At 52.3% G+C, this 15,438-nt stretch overlaps 1 protein-coding gene across 4 annotated transcripts in view; it reads right to left on the reverse strand.

The window, feature by feature from the left end:
- The window catches only part of RAB11FIP5 (RAB11 family interacting protein 5), a 36,805-nt gene extending 21,688 nt beyond the window's left edge, over nt 1-15,117 (reverse strand). The window contains exon 1 of one of the 4 annotated variants that reach the window (XM_072769806.1): nt 14,638-15,117. In XM_072769806.1, coding sequence (XP_072625907.1) covers nt 14,638-15,068 — 431 coding nt within the window. In that variant the 5' untranslated portion in view covers nt 15,069-15,117. Of the gene's footprint in view, nt 1-13,555; nt 13,684-14,637 lie in introns of those variants that run through there. The other 3 variants (XM_072769803.1, XM_072769804.1, XM_072769805.1) reach the window with 3 other exon arrangements.
- Between the last annotated feature and the right edge of the window lie 321 nt (nt 15,118-15,438).

Below are 15,438 nucleotides of genomic sequence, written 5' to 3' on the forward strand. Positions count from 1 at the left end.
ACCTCCTTTACTATCCACATAATCCAAGATCCTATACCATAATCCCATTCTGTGGTTGAGGAAACAAACCTACAGAGAAGGTTTGTCACTTGCCCAAGTCATACAGCGAGTAGGCAATGGAGCCTGGTACCTGAATATGAAGATGCTTAACTCAGCCCATCCCTCAGCCTTTAAGAGGTAGCATTTCTCATACAGCTGAATGCAAACACTCAGGCCTCTGGACACTCTGAAGGCACAGAGGCTGGGAAAGACCTGGAAGTACAACACAGATGCTGTCATAATCCCAGGACGATGCAGCCCTGAAAGGTCATTGAGAGAATCTTGGGGTTCTGTCCTGTTCCCAGGCCATTAAAACCTTGTCTGAGAGCAGCCCAGCCTCCTCCAATGGCCATCAGAGTCCAGAATTCCTGGGGAGGGGGTACAAGGGGCAGAACCATGGGGAAGCCTTCATGGCCCCTTGCTCATCAGCCAAACCTCCCCCAACCTCCCAGGGTGGCTGACAAAAGTTCAGCAGGCCCAGCTTGGACTTCGGACTCAGCCCCTAGCCTCTTCCCCTGCTAGACGCACCCCACCCCACAATACACCCACCTACGGGGCAGAGGACAAAGGTGGGATGGAAGGGCTAGGGGGCTACTTGCCCCACCTGTTACCAAGATGATGGCTATCGTTATTCCTGCTGGTGGGGCACCGCTGCCCACCATACCCAGCTCTCCACCTGTTTCTCAGGGAACAAGGCAGCTGAGCTAACAGTTGCCACACACCATAACTGACCTCGGGCTGATGTCAAACTCAGGCATGCCAGAGCCAGGGCGGCTCCTGTCAGAGACCAGGGGCAGTAGGGGCCATGACACATAGGCCCAGGCACACCTGACTCATCTCCAATTCTTATCGGTCCCCAAATCAGCTTATGATCCAAATGATGGTGTCCCTTCTAAGCCCCAACACATCATTTGTTTCAGTCCCCAAACCCAAGAAGCATCTCTCTTTTCCCCCCTCATATCCTACATCTAAACTTTGAATTCTGTTGGCTCTATGTGCAAATTATACCCAGAATTCTACCCCTTTCACCACTGTCACCCTACCGTCCAGTCCACCACCATCTCCCTGCTGGACTGGACAATCCCCTACTTCCCTGCTCTCTGACTTCTCTGCTCCACCGACAAACAGGCACATCACACCCCGCTCCTCAGAATGGTGGAAAGGTCCTATCTTTTGAGTCCTGGCTCCTCTAAGTCACTCATTCCCCACTGGCCCTCTTGATGTCCCTGAACTTGTCAGGCTTGTTCCTACCCCAAAGTCACTGCACTTGCTTCTCCCTCTGCCTGAGACACAGGCTCAGGTCTTGAGGACACGGTCCACTCATTGACTCACTCACTCACATCAGGTGTCAGTTCATCTGATCCTCCTTGGTCTTCCCCGAGTCCCTCTACTGCCAGTGCCCCTGACCCTATTCTGTTTCTTCAGCACTCTTAACACTATCTGACACGTGTATGTGTGTGTGTGTATCCCACATAGTATGATGTACATGTACATGGCTGTGTGATGTCTGTCTTCCCCTGCTCTACAGGCAGCAATTATATTCTGCTCATTTCTGCAACCTGAGTACTTAAAAATAGCAGACACTCAATTATTTATTCAATGAACTAATAGATTAATCTATGAATTGACTTAGGAACTTGTCTGTCCCTGTTCACAACTGAATAATTGTGTATAATGTTGCTCTCATTACAAACCCACGGGTCTGTCCCATGAGGCCAGGGGCTCCCAAAAAGCAAAGAGGGTGCTCCCTGCTTACCATCTCTGACAGGAGCCCTCTGAGGGCAGGAGGCCCAAGTGACAGGCTTAAAGGGGACAGTTCCAAAGGGGGGCCTTCTTTCATCCTGAGAGCCTCAATTCCCATCTCTGAGTGAAGAGTCTCATTCACTTCCCTGAGAGAGAAGGCACCCGGCCAGATCTGGGAAGTACCCAGCCAGGTGAACGGAGGTCAGTGAAGGGAAGTTGGGTGTTGACCCCACTCTAGCCCATCACTAGGACACTAATCTTATCACCATTTACAGCTACACCTCTCTTATTGTATGTTGGGCACTATACTAAGCTCTCAACACACTGGATGATATCTTACTAATCCTCTTAACAACCCCATGAGGTGGGTGTGGGAGACAGACCTTGAGGGTGGCTACAGTATGGACTTTGGAGCCAGGCCTGGTTTAAGCCTGAGCCCCATCACCTGTATGACCTTGGGCAGGTCACTAATATCTCTACATCTCTGCTTCCGCACCTATATATAATGTGGGGGTAACGCACATCCGCTCTCCTCACAAGACCACTATGAGGATGAAGTGGGCTATCTGTGGAGCACTCAGAGAACGGGGCTTGGCACATGGGAAATACCACACAAGTGCCAGCTCACATATTTTTGCCGATGCAGACATGGGGGCACAGTGTGGGTTAAGTCACACACTTCTTTTCGGTAAGCAGGAGAGTCAGGATGTGAACTCAAACTCCCTGACTCTAGAGCCCCTGACCTTGATCACTGCATGAGACTGCCCCTCTCTGCAAGTACCACACACACACACACACACAGGCCCAGAAACCCCATGTCCCTGCCCAACCAAGGAATCCAAAGTCCCCCCCCCCCTTACTTCTCTAGGGCAGGGGTATGTGTTAGATGGAAGGCAAGTTACATCTTTACTTCCCTAACCTCTAACCGAAACTTAGCTTTTCTGTCAAGTATGAGTTGTTGCAACAGTAATAGTATAGTAGCAGTACCTACAAGTGTGTCACCAAGAGACACTAGACACTTTTATATCCTATTTACAGTTGTAGTAGATGTCACAGAACATGGTTTATACTCATCTGTACTCTGAACTTTGTTATTAGACAACCACAGACTACATCACTTAATACAGTGATAAAGGACATGGTACTTGAGCAAATGTTTTCATATATTAATAAATGAACTTCAATAGCATTGGTGTGCTTTGTAATCCTGTACATTTGAAGATCTTCTTCTGAAAAAGGATCTATAGGCTTCAAGCTGATACCCAAGTGGTCCACGGTACAAGAGGAACTAAAAACACCTGCTCTAGAGTATGGAGAGAATAAAGGCAACAGAAACGTGGGTCTTGTCCTCCTGCCCCACTGCATGGCACCCAGGCTGAGGTCCTCCTGCCCCACTGCATGGCACCCAGGCTGAGATCTCAAAGCACTTCTCCCCATTTCCTACCCAGAGACCTGGGAGGGCCTAGTCAGGGGCCAGAAGCTGGCTCAAGGCCCTGACTGTCTCCAGCATTACACTACAGTGCTCAGTCTAACCCTGGATATCCTGCATGCCAGTGAAGGTGACTCCAGCAAAACAAAAACAGCCAGTAAACCTGCTAGCTAGGGAACAGGCAAGTTTGCTGTAATCACACCCCCAAAACCACATACTCTACATCCCACGGGGTTGCTCCTCACCTGATCCTCACCTGCTCCTCACCTGCTACAGCTATAACCCATCAGGTGTGCAGTTTCTCTCTGATGGCTATGGATGCCACCCTGCTCTCTTCAGAGACAGGTCTCACATCAGGCTACTGAAGAGCCACCACCATACTGGGGATGAGGGGTCCTGTAAAGCTGACCTTTGCTGGCATCAGACCCCACCCTCTGAGGCAAATGAAGCTAAGAGGCCTGCTGTCCTGGCTAGAGAATCTTCCAGAAGGGAAAGTGAGGGGCCAGCACAAAGGAGAGAAAGATATACAGATCCAGTTTTCTCTTCCTGGCCTCCCTTGCCCCATCTAGAGACTTAGTACAAGTGGGGGGCCGCAGGGCTCTGGAGTGGAGAGGACATGCGACTCAAAAAGTAGATGCTGGGGAAAACTGCAGGAGAAAACACTAAAATATCCATCCTTAACAATATTTGCCCCCTTATTCCTACTCCAGGCCAGCCATCAGCCACTTCAAGTGATGTGCAGAGTGAACCATTTGCCCTCAAGATGCCCCAGAGACCAGCTACCCTGTCCCCACCATCCCAGGGCTCATGAGGCCCTGCAATCTCTGCTTTGGCAGGAAATTCCTGCAGTGTAAATAACTAGTATCTATAATAACACTATCATGGGGGCAGGGTGGGTTTTTAATTTGAAAGTCATCACTAATTGAAAAATAATGGCAAAGAACTGTCATTCCCGGTATTCCTCAGTGAACGGCGCCATTCTGCCCATTCCTATGTAGAGCGACCAAAGAGTTGAGAAGAAAAGCTCTTCCTTATGCCAGGTTCCTGACAGATACAGAGAAAGAGGCAGAACGGGGGACCAAGGCAGCGCTCACCCGTGGATGCTAAAACCACAGTGATGGCAAGCTTCGTAAACAGGACCTGCTACTCAACCTGGGTCTCACTGATGGAAAGACGCTGACAGCGAGGCCATGGGAGCAGCATCAGCCACCCCACGTGGAAGGACTCTTGCTCTTGCCAGCAGGTGGGGGACAGGGACAGGGCCTTCCAAACCCAACCATGAGTGCTCAGGGGCTGGAAAACTGGGGTGAAGGGCAGCATGAGGAGTTCTTCAGCTGGGGCCACAGGGTCAGCCAGCCTCAAGGACTGGTGACCCAGCTCCTCCATCAGCTAGGGGCCTGAGACAAAGACTGTCATACTGAGAGGCCTAACCAGGCACAGGATGGGAGCCCAGTCCTGATTCTGACTCAACAAAACATCTGTGAAAAGTAAGTTCTGATATCAGGGGAAATTGAATATGGACTGGACACTGGATGATGATTAAGGAACTGCTAGTTTTATGTGTGATAAAGACATTATGGTTACATTAGGGAGCACGGACTCATTTACATTCTCCTTCTGGGCCCACTTGGGACTAGCAGTGCATTTCCATTAGACCCCAGAGGTCGGGGGTAGCCTTAGGCCAGGGACATAGGCTTTTTCTCCTTCTCCCATGACCAAGCCCTGCTCTGGGTCTCTGAGTCCTGTGCTGACCTGTGGCCCCTCCCATTCATGGCCACACCTCAGCACCAGGGCTGACATGTGGGATCTTGACACTCGATGCCAACCCAACCAGGCACCTGGTGGCTCAGTTGGTTAAGCATCTGCCTTCGGCTCAGGTCATGATCTCTAGGTCCTAGGATTGAGCCCCAAGTCGGGCTCCCTACTCAGCAAGGAGTCTGCCTCTCTCTTTGCCTCTTCCCCCTGCTTGTGCACGTGCTCTCTCTCTTTCAAATAAACAAGTTATCTTAAAAAAGAAGAAGAAGGGATGCCTGGGTGGCTCAGCGGTTAAGCATCTGCCTTCAGCCCAGGGAGTGATCCTGGAGTCCCCAGATCGAGTCCCATATCCGGCTTTCTGCATGGAGCCTGTTTCTCTGCCTGTCTCTCATGAATAAATAAATAAAGCATTAAAAAAAAAAGAAGAAGAAGAAGATGACGATGACGATGACGACCCACCCAACCATGGGAGGCTTCAGTTAGGCCTCTGTTCAAAGCATTTCTCAGGTATTTGCCAGAAACAAGAAAGGAAGAGTTCTTGAGAAGCTCACAGCTTGGTGGAGAAATAAGAGAGCCACATAAATCAGGAAAGTGATTGACAGCACACAAACACTCCAATTACAGAGGCAAGTTAAAGTGGAGTAGTAAAAAAATAATAATAATTTAAAAATAATAATAAAATGGAGTAGTAAGACAATTTCGGCGGAGTGCCGGCAAGGGGGGAGGGGCAGGGCAGAGGGGGCAGGTAAGGACAGGACATTTATACTGGGCCCTGAGCAAAACAGAGCGAAGAGGCAAGGAGCTGGGGAGAAAGACATTCTAGGTGGAAGGAATAAAATGTGCAGATGCCAGGGCCCACAGGGAAAGTCAGGCAGTAAGGTGCCCTGAGGCAGGCAGGAAGCTGCCTCTAACACCGCACACAAGGGCTGTACCTCTCTTCTGAGCCCTGAAGAGCACTCACTCTAGGGTACAAACAAGAATGGGGCCTGATGGACACCATGCTGGACAGCAGGGAGAGGGACCACATGCACACAGGTGAGGCGGAGGTGACAGGCACGGGTGACATAAGCCAGGGCAGGTCCCGTGGCAGGGCTGACCTCAGAAACTCCTTACACCTCGGCAGTTTTTCTCATCATAAATTATAAGCTGGCATTGTGATTTATAAAAATGCAGCAGCAGCTCTGATAACAGTCCGGAACAAGAGTAAAAAAAAAAGATTTCCTAAATTAGGACAGGAGCAGTGGGGAAGGCAGGAGGGGCCCCTTTCCTCAGCCAGCAGGCCTCCGCCACCACTCTCAGCACTCCGTGACAGTAGGGGCTGCCACTCACCTTTTATCCCCCAAATCCCGGGGTGCGGCTTCATATATGGAACACCTTCCAATACCCGCTGGATAAATGACATGGAAGTGGCAAGGGCTTGGCTAGTCCCAAAAATAAGTTGGGAAAAAATGATTTTAAGGGCATAGCGAGAAGACAGGAGACACAGGTTCTAATCCATGATCTGACTTACTAAGAGGCTTTAAACCAGCCATTTCATCTCTGAAAAAGTGGGGCAATAAGACAATCCGGCTAGGGACAGGGAGAAGGGATAACTAAGACTGCTATTACTCAGGGATTGAGAGGGGAACCTCCTGGCCAGAGTCTCCCCCATGGGATGCTTTGGCTCGTCTCCACGTCCCCCACAAGAGCATTCCTCCTCACACACCATCAGACAGGAGGTGTGCAGGACCTCAGGGCCATCTTCTGGCTCCCCACACCCACAATCAAACCCACCCTTTGGTTTGGTATCTACAGCAAAACTGCCAGCCAGACACAGTCATAGGGCAGGATATTGCCTCTTATCAGGCCAGCAGATGATCTTTATCACCCAACCTAGCACAGACGGTCCTCAGAGCCCAGAACTATCGCTTTGTGAGCCACCCCAGCCTATGTGAGCATGGTTTGCTCACCTTACTTCAGAACCAGGTCCAGCTCCCCTCTCCTCTAGGCATAAACACCTCAAGCTAATCCTCATGCCCCCTACTGCCATGGGCTCCAAAGGCCTGTCACTATCAGCTTGCCTCAGGCTGGCCAGTGACCATACTCACTCAGCAGAGGAAAAGCTATGAAAATACCTAGAGACAGATCTAACCACCCTGATAGCAGCAGAAAATATGCAACCGCCAAAAGCACAATGTAGGGGAAAAAGTACTGGGCTTGGAAGTCAGAAATCTGACTGCCACTAGTAAGTCATGTGACCTTGGACAAATCATTTCATCTCCTGAGACCCCAGCCTCCACATTTGTAAAAAAGGGGGGGGTGTCACCTTGTCTGCCCTCAGGGAAGAATGAAATGAGGTGATGCCAGGAAAGCACTCTGAAAAATAGGCCAAACCACACATAATGATTTGGGTTCACTGTCTGTCAAGGGCCTTTTATAAGTCGTCATCAGCCCATGGGAGCAGGTGGCCCAGGACCAACAAGTGATAGCCCTCCCCAGGAAGAAGAGAACCAGCAAGAGGACCTCTCCCAGGTGGTCTTGGTCAGACGGGGGGGGGGGCAGGGGTAGGAAATAGGAAGAAATTCTACTTAATTACACCTCCTCCCCAGTTTACTCCTAACCCCATATTCACCTAAAACAAGAGTCTTGGGTCATAGAGGACAAAGCTAAGTAGTGCCTGGTACCTCAGCCAGGTCTTGGTTTAGATGCACAACAGGTGGAGATAAACAATAAATAAACATCCTGTGTGGGAAAATCAGGCTGATCAGAGGTACAACCTGTGTGCAGAGATTGCTACATTTGTACAAACAAATGTTAAGTGCACAGAATAACTTTGGATGGATACCCAAGAACTGGTAATATTGGTTCCCTCTGAAGAGAAGAGCTGGATGACTCAAGGTCACAGAAAGGGAGATTTTTTCATTGCATACCTTCTGTACCTTGAGAATTTGAACCAGGTGAACTACTCAAAAAAAAAAAAAAAAAAAAAAGTAAATTCAGGCCCTTTTGCTGAGAGAGGCACAGGGAAAAGTACGATTGGCTCCCCTCCACTCCTTTTCCTGGCCCAGCCCCAAAACACTCACTTCCCCTTCTGGAGGCAGTCTCCCTCTCTGAAACTCACCCAGTCTCCATCCCAGCCTCAGCTGTCATTCAAGAACCTGCTTCCCCCAGAGTGCCCACTCTGATCACTCCAACCCTGCTGAGTACACCCTTCTCCTGACCCTTTTCTTCTCTCACATTTGTATATGCTGTTTTGTAGGTTAATTATCTCTCCTGGATAAGTCTTGTCGCAAACATATTTTTTGCCCTTTTGGGGAAAGGGCTATATATTTCTTTCTCTTGTTTTCTCCAAAGCCCTGACCTAGGCACAGCGGTTGCCTAGCAACTGCTTCCTAGATATTGAACAAGAGAAAAAAAAAAGGAAATGACTGCATTGATGTAAGGCGCTAGATGGCTCAGAGTGTTCTGTCACAGTAACACAAGCATGCGATTCTTGAGAAAGGTCAGGAAGTCTTGTATCTGTGGATGCTCCCAAGCTCTGCTCTACTGCACAAGCCAATGGGAGCAAATCTCCACCGCACCCCCACCCCAGGTAAGGGTGACCAGGGCCAAGACAGAGAGCCTGCCAGGCTTCCCCTCAGCTCCTGGGAGACAACTCTGATGGCATTGATACCCTCCTTCCCAAAGTACCACACAACACCCCGACCCATGTCTGGGAGACAGACATGACTGGACTTGGAGCTGCAGATCAAACACATTTACCCCAATCAGCCAAGGCTTCACACAGGAGCAGCAGGCCATGCTTACCAGAGAGCTCGGCTTTGGGGGGACAGAGGAACCGTCAGGAGGGCAGTGGCTGAGCCCTGGTCCTATGCCGAGCTAACTCATGGAAGATATGGGGGAAAACCAAGGTGGGTAGTACCGAGTGGTGGTGAAGAGTACAGAATCTGAAGCTACAATGCCTGGGTCCAAATCCTGGCTCTGCCTTGTACTGTGTGCTGTTAGAAAAGTCACTTCACCTCTCTGTGCCTTTGTTTCTCCATCCCTTAAACACAGTAATAGTATCAAAACCTCAAGGGCTTCCTGTGAGCTAAGAAGTCAAGGCCTTAGGCAGCACAGAGAAGAGGCTTAATCAATGATATGCCTCGCTAATCTGGCAATAACGGCCCCCCAAAAACAGAGCAGTGGACCTCACAGGTCTTCAGTGGACGTCTCTTCCTTGAGGAGGGGTGCCTGACCACAGCTAAGCTGGGTGGCTCTGTCTGCTCTGAACTTTTCCGGAGCTGCCTGGCAAGGCCTGAAAATACAGCACTTGCCTATGGCCCTTCTTCCAAATGTAGGGATAATCCTCCTAACAAAGCCATAGCTTCCAGGCATGCAGGTTGGGATATCCATGTCTTCCCCACCTCTAAACCCACACTACCCAAGCCAGCGGCCCCTGTAGGCCTCTGCCCAGGCACTCCAAAAAAGTTTTTGGATGAGACTGCCCCTCCAGGTCTACAGATAAGCCCCAAAGCCACCTCCTCTATCCCAGCAGAAAAGTGTCTCTCTCTCTCTAAAACCCCATGGGCACTTCCACAGAAACCCTGGGATGCCCACGGGGGCCCCAAATGCCATCTCTTCCTTACCCTAAATCCTACAGCTCTGCAGGCTAGCAGGGCCTCATAGAGACCACACAGAGCCCCACCGTTCCCCAGCCTTGGTCCCCACAAGTCTAAGCTGTTTGCTAGCTCTGACATTAGAATTCCGCAATCAAGGGCTGTGCTTCCCTCCCTACCAGCCCCTCAACCCCTGGGTCAGCTGAAGGTCCAGGTGGCCTGTGACAAAGCCCCTCCCCCTGTGCAGCTCCTCTGAAGCTCTGCCTCCTGGGAGGGAACTTAGAGGGTCCCTGCTTGCTTTATAAGCAAGAGGCTCACTAAGTAGAGGCCTGGGCCCAGCCCCACTCTCAGGCCTCAGCCTGACCTGCCAGGCTCAGCTATCCTCACCAGCTGCCATCCGTCCTGAGGGTAGCAATAACCTAAGGGGTTCTTGGCCAGCTCAGTGAAAGCAAAGTCATTCGACTCTTCCCTGGAAGGACTGCCCTGTGTATAAAGGACCTTACATTGCAGACTTTTTTTTTTTTTTTTTACTTGGCTGTGGAAAAGGGCAAAGCTTCTTCATGACTACACCATTTTGCAGAGATAGAGTACTGATTCCCAGGGAGCACAGAGAGCTCCTGTCATTGTGTTAATTATCTGTCCCAGCATAGGGTGGGAAGGGCAGGGGAAACATCTGGACAAGGCCAGACCAGTCATTTAGCATCAGCAAGAGTGTCACAGCACCAGGGGAGCAGCAATAACAAGTGGAGCGGCCAGCCCCCATCAGAGGAAAGGACAGTCCTCATGGTCCCCTGGGGTGGAGGATCTGCTGAGGTATGCCTGTTCCTGGTTGGCTACAGGGAGAGGACAGTAGGGCAGAGACAGGGTTCTCACCCAGGGCCAGATGCAGAAGGAAGAGAAAGCTCTGTGCCAACCAGGAGCCGCCCGGTCTGATGGAGGAGTCACTTCCTACCCCTCCCTGTCCTCCAGGCACTGCGGCTCAAGCAACCCCAAATAAAAACTACTCCATAACTAAGGGAGCTGAAGCCTCCTGAATCCTAATGACTGACTTTTAAATATGGCCATACCTTTCCTCCCCACCCCCCACCCACAGCCAAAGCAGACTTTCCCAGCAGCCCACAAGTCTGGGGCTGGAGCAGAAGCTGAGCCTTAAGGTTGGACCAAGAACTCTATGGCCTCAGCCACCTCCTGAGGAGCAGTCACACCTGGAAACCAGTGGAGATAGGCTGTGGGATTACGTGCACAGGAATGTCAAGTAGTCTGGAGGCTGAGAGATGAATAGAAGCCCTCAAAAATCATCCCAATCCTAGGCCAACAGGCTGTATTTTCCCTCCAGAGCCTCTCCCAGTGTCCCTAAACTCCCTATCCTCCAGGGGATCTCGGGCAGTACACTAGTCTCAAACCTAGGTGGTCCTGAGCCACAGGCCTCCTGGAAGCCCTCCATAAAAGCAATGGCACAGGTTTGACCAGGGCCGACAAAGCCTCTCGGGGTGCCACAGTTAGCAGCCTGGCCCTGGCCCCAACAGTTTTACTCTATGGGATGAAAAAGGACAAACCGATCCCAACCCAAATTAAGCCCAGACTCAGGCTTCCCAAGGGGCCAGGCTCTAACCATCAATTTGATGGGCCCAGGATGGAGGTTCTTCACGGCAGGCACTCTTTTCCTCCACACATAACACCCACTCCACACACAGTGCCCACTGATAAAAGTCAGAAAGGAAACAGTGGAGAAGCATCTCAGGATTTTCAGACTTGTGATGATCCATGTATGGATTTACTGAGGGGAGAGGATTATAATCCGTTTGCTCAGGTATTATGTTAAATTTTGTTTTGAGAATTTCCTCTTCAGTTATTTGGAAGCCTCTGGTGAAATCCCTCACCTCAGAGAGCACCTCTTGACAAAGGAGCATCAGGGGCAGTTGAGACACCTCCCACCACCACCCCCACACCATCATCACACAAAGCAGGGTACTCAGAGTAACCACAACACCCATACTTTAAAGGCTTCCTTTGGCCTGGAACTATACGAAGGCCTTTATAGACATGGTCTTATTTAATCTTAAAATTCCATAACTATTATTGTGATCTTTGTAGAAAAAAGGAAACAGGTTAAGTAACTTGCCTGCTAGTAAGCCACAGAACTGGGAATGAAAGCCGTCTCTAGGTTCTGAGACACTGTGCTGTCCTACCTACCCCAGAGGGCAGGGGCAGCTTCAGCCCAGGCTGCTGGGGGAGGGCTGCAAGTGGATCTGAGCCTGGCTTGAGCACTGCTGAGGCCTCCCAAGCCCAGCCCTAATTTTCAAACTTCTAGCAGCAAAGAAAATGGAGGCCTGCAAAGGGCCTATTCATGAGGAGCTCTCACATTCTGGTATGTACACTGTCACCAGCAGTCCTGGGGCTTTCTCAGGCTCCGTCTCTAAATTCTGTATTGTCGCCCCACCCACCTCTCGCTGCCCATCACATGAGAGGCTCTTCAAGGGGAGGGGACATCTGTCACACCAGAGCTACCAGACACTGTAATCAAAGCCTCCCTCCACTATCACTGCTGTTCCTGACCAGCAGCCACGTCTAGGGACTACATTAGGTGCTTTAATTGCATTCTCATTTCAGACCTTACATCAATCTTATAACACTAGCCCCATTTTACAGATGAGAAAACTGAGGACCAAGAGTTTATTTACTTGACTCACCATAAGGTGGCAAGTTTGAGACTGGAATCTATTTCTTTCAACTCCACAGTCCCTTCCTCATAACCATGAGGCAGCCCTTCCCCAGTCAGATTCTGTCTTGGTGACACAGGGCTGCCATCTGTCTTCCCTGAGACCACCACAGCTGGCTCATGGTATTAGAGTGGATACTGTTCTTTCCCACTGCTACCCAAAGCTGAGGAGGGCATACCCTGGTCCTCCCCATCTTGCCCTCTCTCCACTAGGAAATGTGCAGACTCACTATCTTAGCAGCTCATGCCAGGGCGCTCTCAGGAAACACCACCAGGAGTGGCCATTAAAATCAGAGGTGGGAGATGGGGACCCGAGTGGGAGCAGCAGCCCTCGCCCTCTGTCAGTAGGTACGCCGTTAGGTCTGGTGAACTAGAAGACCAAGCAGACTTCAAAGACTTCTCCTCTGCCCAACAGGAGTGCCCCTCGCCTCTCCTGCCCTCTCCAGGTTCTATCTATAACCCAGGTCAACCCAACAGAAGAAAAGCAGTGGGTAGGTAAGGAAAGATCCTGGTGGGAAAGATGACTTCTATCAAGTAAATTAAGGCTCCCACTCAGATCAAGAGGTAGCAAGTCGAATTCTCCAAGAGGGCCTGTCCTTGGCTGAAAACAGGCCCCCACCTGGACCTACAAGTGCAGGCAGTTCAGCTCAGGAAGATCCAAAGGCCAAGAAGAAAGCAAGGGCATAAATTTAAAAAATCAAAGCTCCCCTCACCCTAAGTCACTGACTTCACAGAGGCCTTTCCCCCACAAACCCAGAGACTTTCTGTCTCCCCATTGCCCCCAGCCACCAGGTATGTCATCATCTACCAGTCTGGTCAGATTAGTCGAGTGATGAAAACTGAAAGACTAGTAAAGAAAGGGGTGGAAAGAATTGGGGGACAGGAGCCTCTTCAGGAAAAGACAGGGCTAAGAGATCCAGAGATCTTTCTGCCCCACCCCCGGCCAGAAAGGAAGGAGAGGACAGAAAAGGGGAGGAAAAAAACAAAACAACGGCCAAACTATACCACATGATTCCACACCCAGCAACCAAACAGCGCAGAGCTGTGAAGGCCCTTTCCTACATATTCTGAAAAACGTTCAAGGTCAGATCCTTTCTAATCAAATCCTGCTCTCACATGGGTCTGCAATCAGTCTCATCCCTCTCTATCAACAAGCTCTCCTAGATTTACTCATTTAGATGCCATTCCACATGGGCAAACCTTTTTGGCACCTGTCCCCACCTAGGGCACACCCCTGCCCCCATCCCCTTATGCTCCCCATCCAGGGCCCATTGGGTCCAGGGGACATGTCACCTTGGTTAACCCCTTAGATGGTCCACAGCAGAGGGTCAGCCATGGGGACTGGCTTTCAGATCCTGTCCAAGTCCAAACAGGAAATGGGGCTCCAAGTCTGAAGCCTTGATCTTAACACCGGCAAGGTTAAACACTGCCAAAATAAATGATTAAAAAATGCACAGGCCCTTCTGGGTGGAAGTGGCTGGAGATTATCTCCTGCTGTGCATTAACCATGAAGCTGCCTTCACCTCAAGCAGGACAGGCAGGACATTTGAAGGCTGACTGAAGGGTTTTCTTCCTTCAGTTTGGAGGTTCTCTTGCTTTCAGAACAGGGACACAGAGGTGCTGGGTTCCAGAGGCTTCTGTCTCTAGGCGGCAGAGGGCATCCAAATAGGAGGCAAGAAGCAGATACTCTCTGCAGTCTGGAGATCTGGTGGGGCATGTCCGGTCAATCTCACCCTCAAGCAGAACACTGAACCTTCCCCCACAGGGCTAGGCAACACCTCTCCACTGCCCTGCGGGCTTGGCTTGGGACAGAAGGCTGCAGGGCCCCTCTCCTTCCAGGAAAGGGAGACAGGCCCTAAAAATGGCCAAAATTTTCCTTCTTGAGGTTCCCACAGTTCAAGGGCCTCTGGATCCCACTCCTAACTTTACTTGGTAATCTACTCCTAGGGCTGGGCCACGAATCATACCTCCCCCCAGGCTACACAAGGACACACCAGCAGCCAAGCACAGACAGTCGCAAGGACGGGGATCAGAAGGGGACCCAAAAACGAACTAGGGGTGGCGGAAGGGGAGGTGGGCGGGGGGTGGGGGTGACTGGGTGACGGGCACTGAGGGGGGGCACTCGATGGGATGAGCACTGGGTGTTATTCTATATGTTGGCAAATTGAACACCAATAAAAAATAAATTTATTAAAAAAAAAAAGAAGAAGAAGAAGCGGACCCCAAACGCAAAAAGAGCAATTGGTCGGTTTACGCCCTTGAGCGCGCGGCGAGGGCGCAGCGCCGCGGCCGAGGTTCGGGGTCCCGCTCCCCCGCCAGCCCCGCCCGGCGAGCTCTGCCTTAACCGTTTCCGCGCCCTCGGGCCCCCCACTCACTGCGTATGCTGGGCGCGGCCTGCGCCGAAGACCTCGTCCAGCGCCACCGTGGCCTGGCCCAGGAACTTGTCGACGCCGATGAGCGAGCGGTGCATGGTGGTGAGCACCAGCTCGCAGGCGGCGGCGGAGCCCGCGGCCCAGGGAGCCGAGCCCGCGTCGGCCTCCTGCGCCCGCAGCAGGCCGTCCAGGGCACCGGGCGGCAGCTCGAAAGAGCACTCCTCGCGCCACTCGGGGCAGCCCGGGGTCTTCTCCACCACCGACGTGCTGTACTTCTCGCGGCCCACCTGGATCACCGTGTACGCGTCGCTGGTGCTGCCCGCTCCCGAGCTCTTGCCCCGCAGCCCGCGGGCCCGCAACACCGTCACCTGGACGTGCGTGGGCAGCCAGCGGGAGGGCCCCGGCGCCGGCTCGGCGCCCCGCACCAGGGCCATGGCGGAGGAGGCGGCGGCGGACGACGGCCGGCAGGAGCGGGCCCAGACGCGGGCACGGGGCCGCCGCAGCTGCGGGATGGGCTGGGCCGAGCCGGCAGCCGCCTCCCCGCCTCCCCGCCTCCCCGCCTCCCGGCCGCCGGCCGCGCCGCGACGTCAGCGCCCCGCCCCCCGCCCCGCCCCGCGACCCGACCCCGGCCCCGGCCTCCGCACCGCCGCCGGGAGCTCAGGGGGCGCCGCGGCCCAAGGGGTGGGGCGCGCGGCCTCTGCAGCCGGGTGGGCGGGGCTCCCGCGTGGGCTCCGCCCCCGGCTGGCGGCGCCCGCGGAACCCCCCGCGCTTGCGGGCGCTCAGCACCCTCGGCCCGGTCCGAAA

This window comes from Canis lupus, chromosome 12 (genome assembly GCF_048164855.1).
Source record: "Canis lupus baileyi chromosome 12, mCanLup2.hap1, whole genome shotgun sequence".
Lineage (NCBI taxonomy): Eukaryota > Metazoa > Chordata > Mammalia > Carnivora > Canidae > Canis > Canis lupus.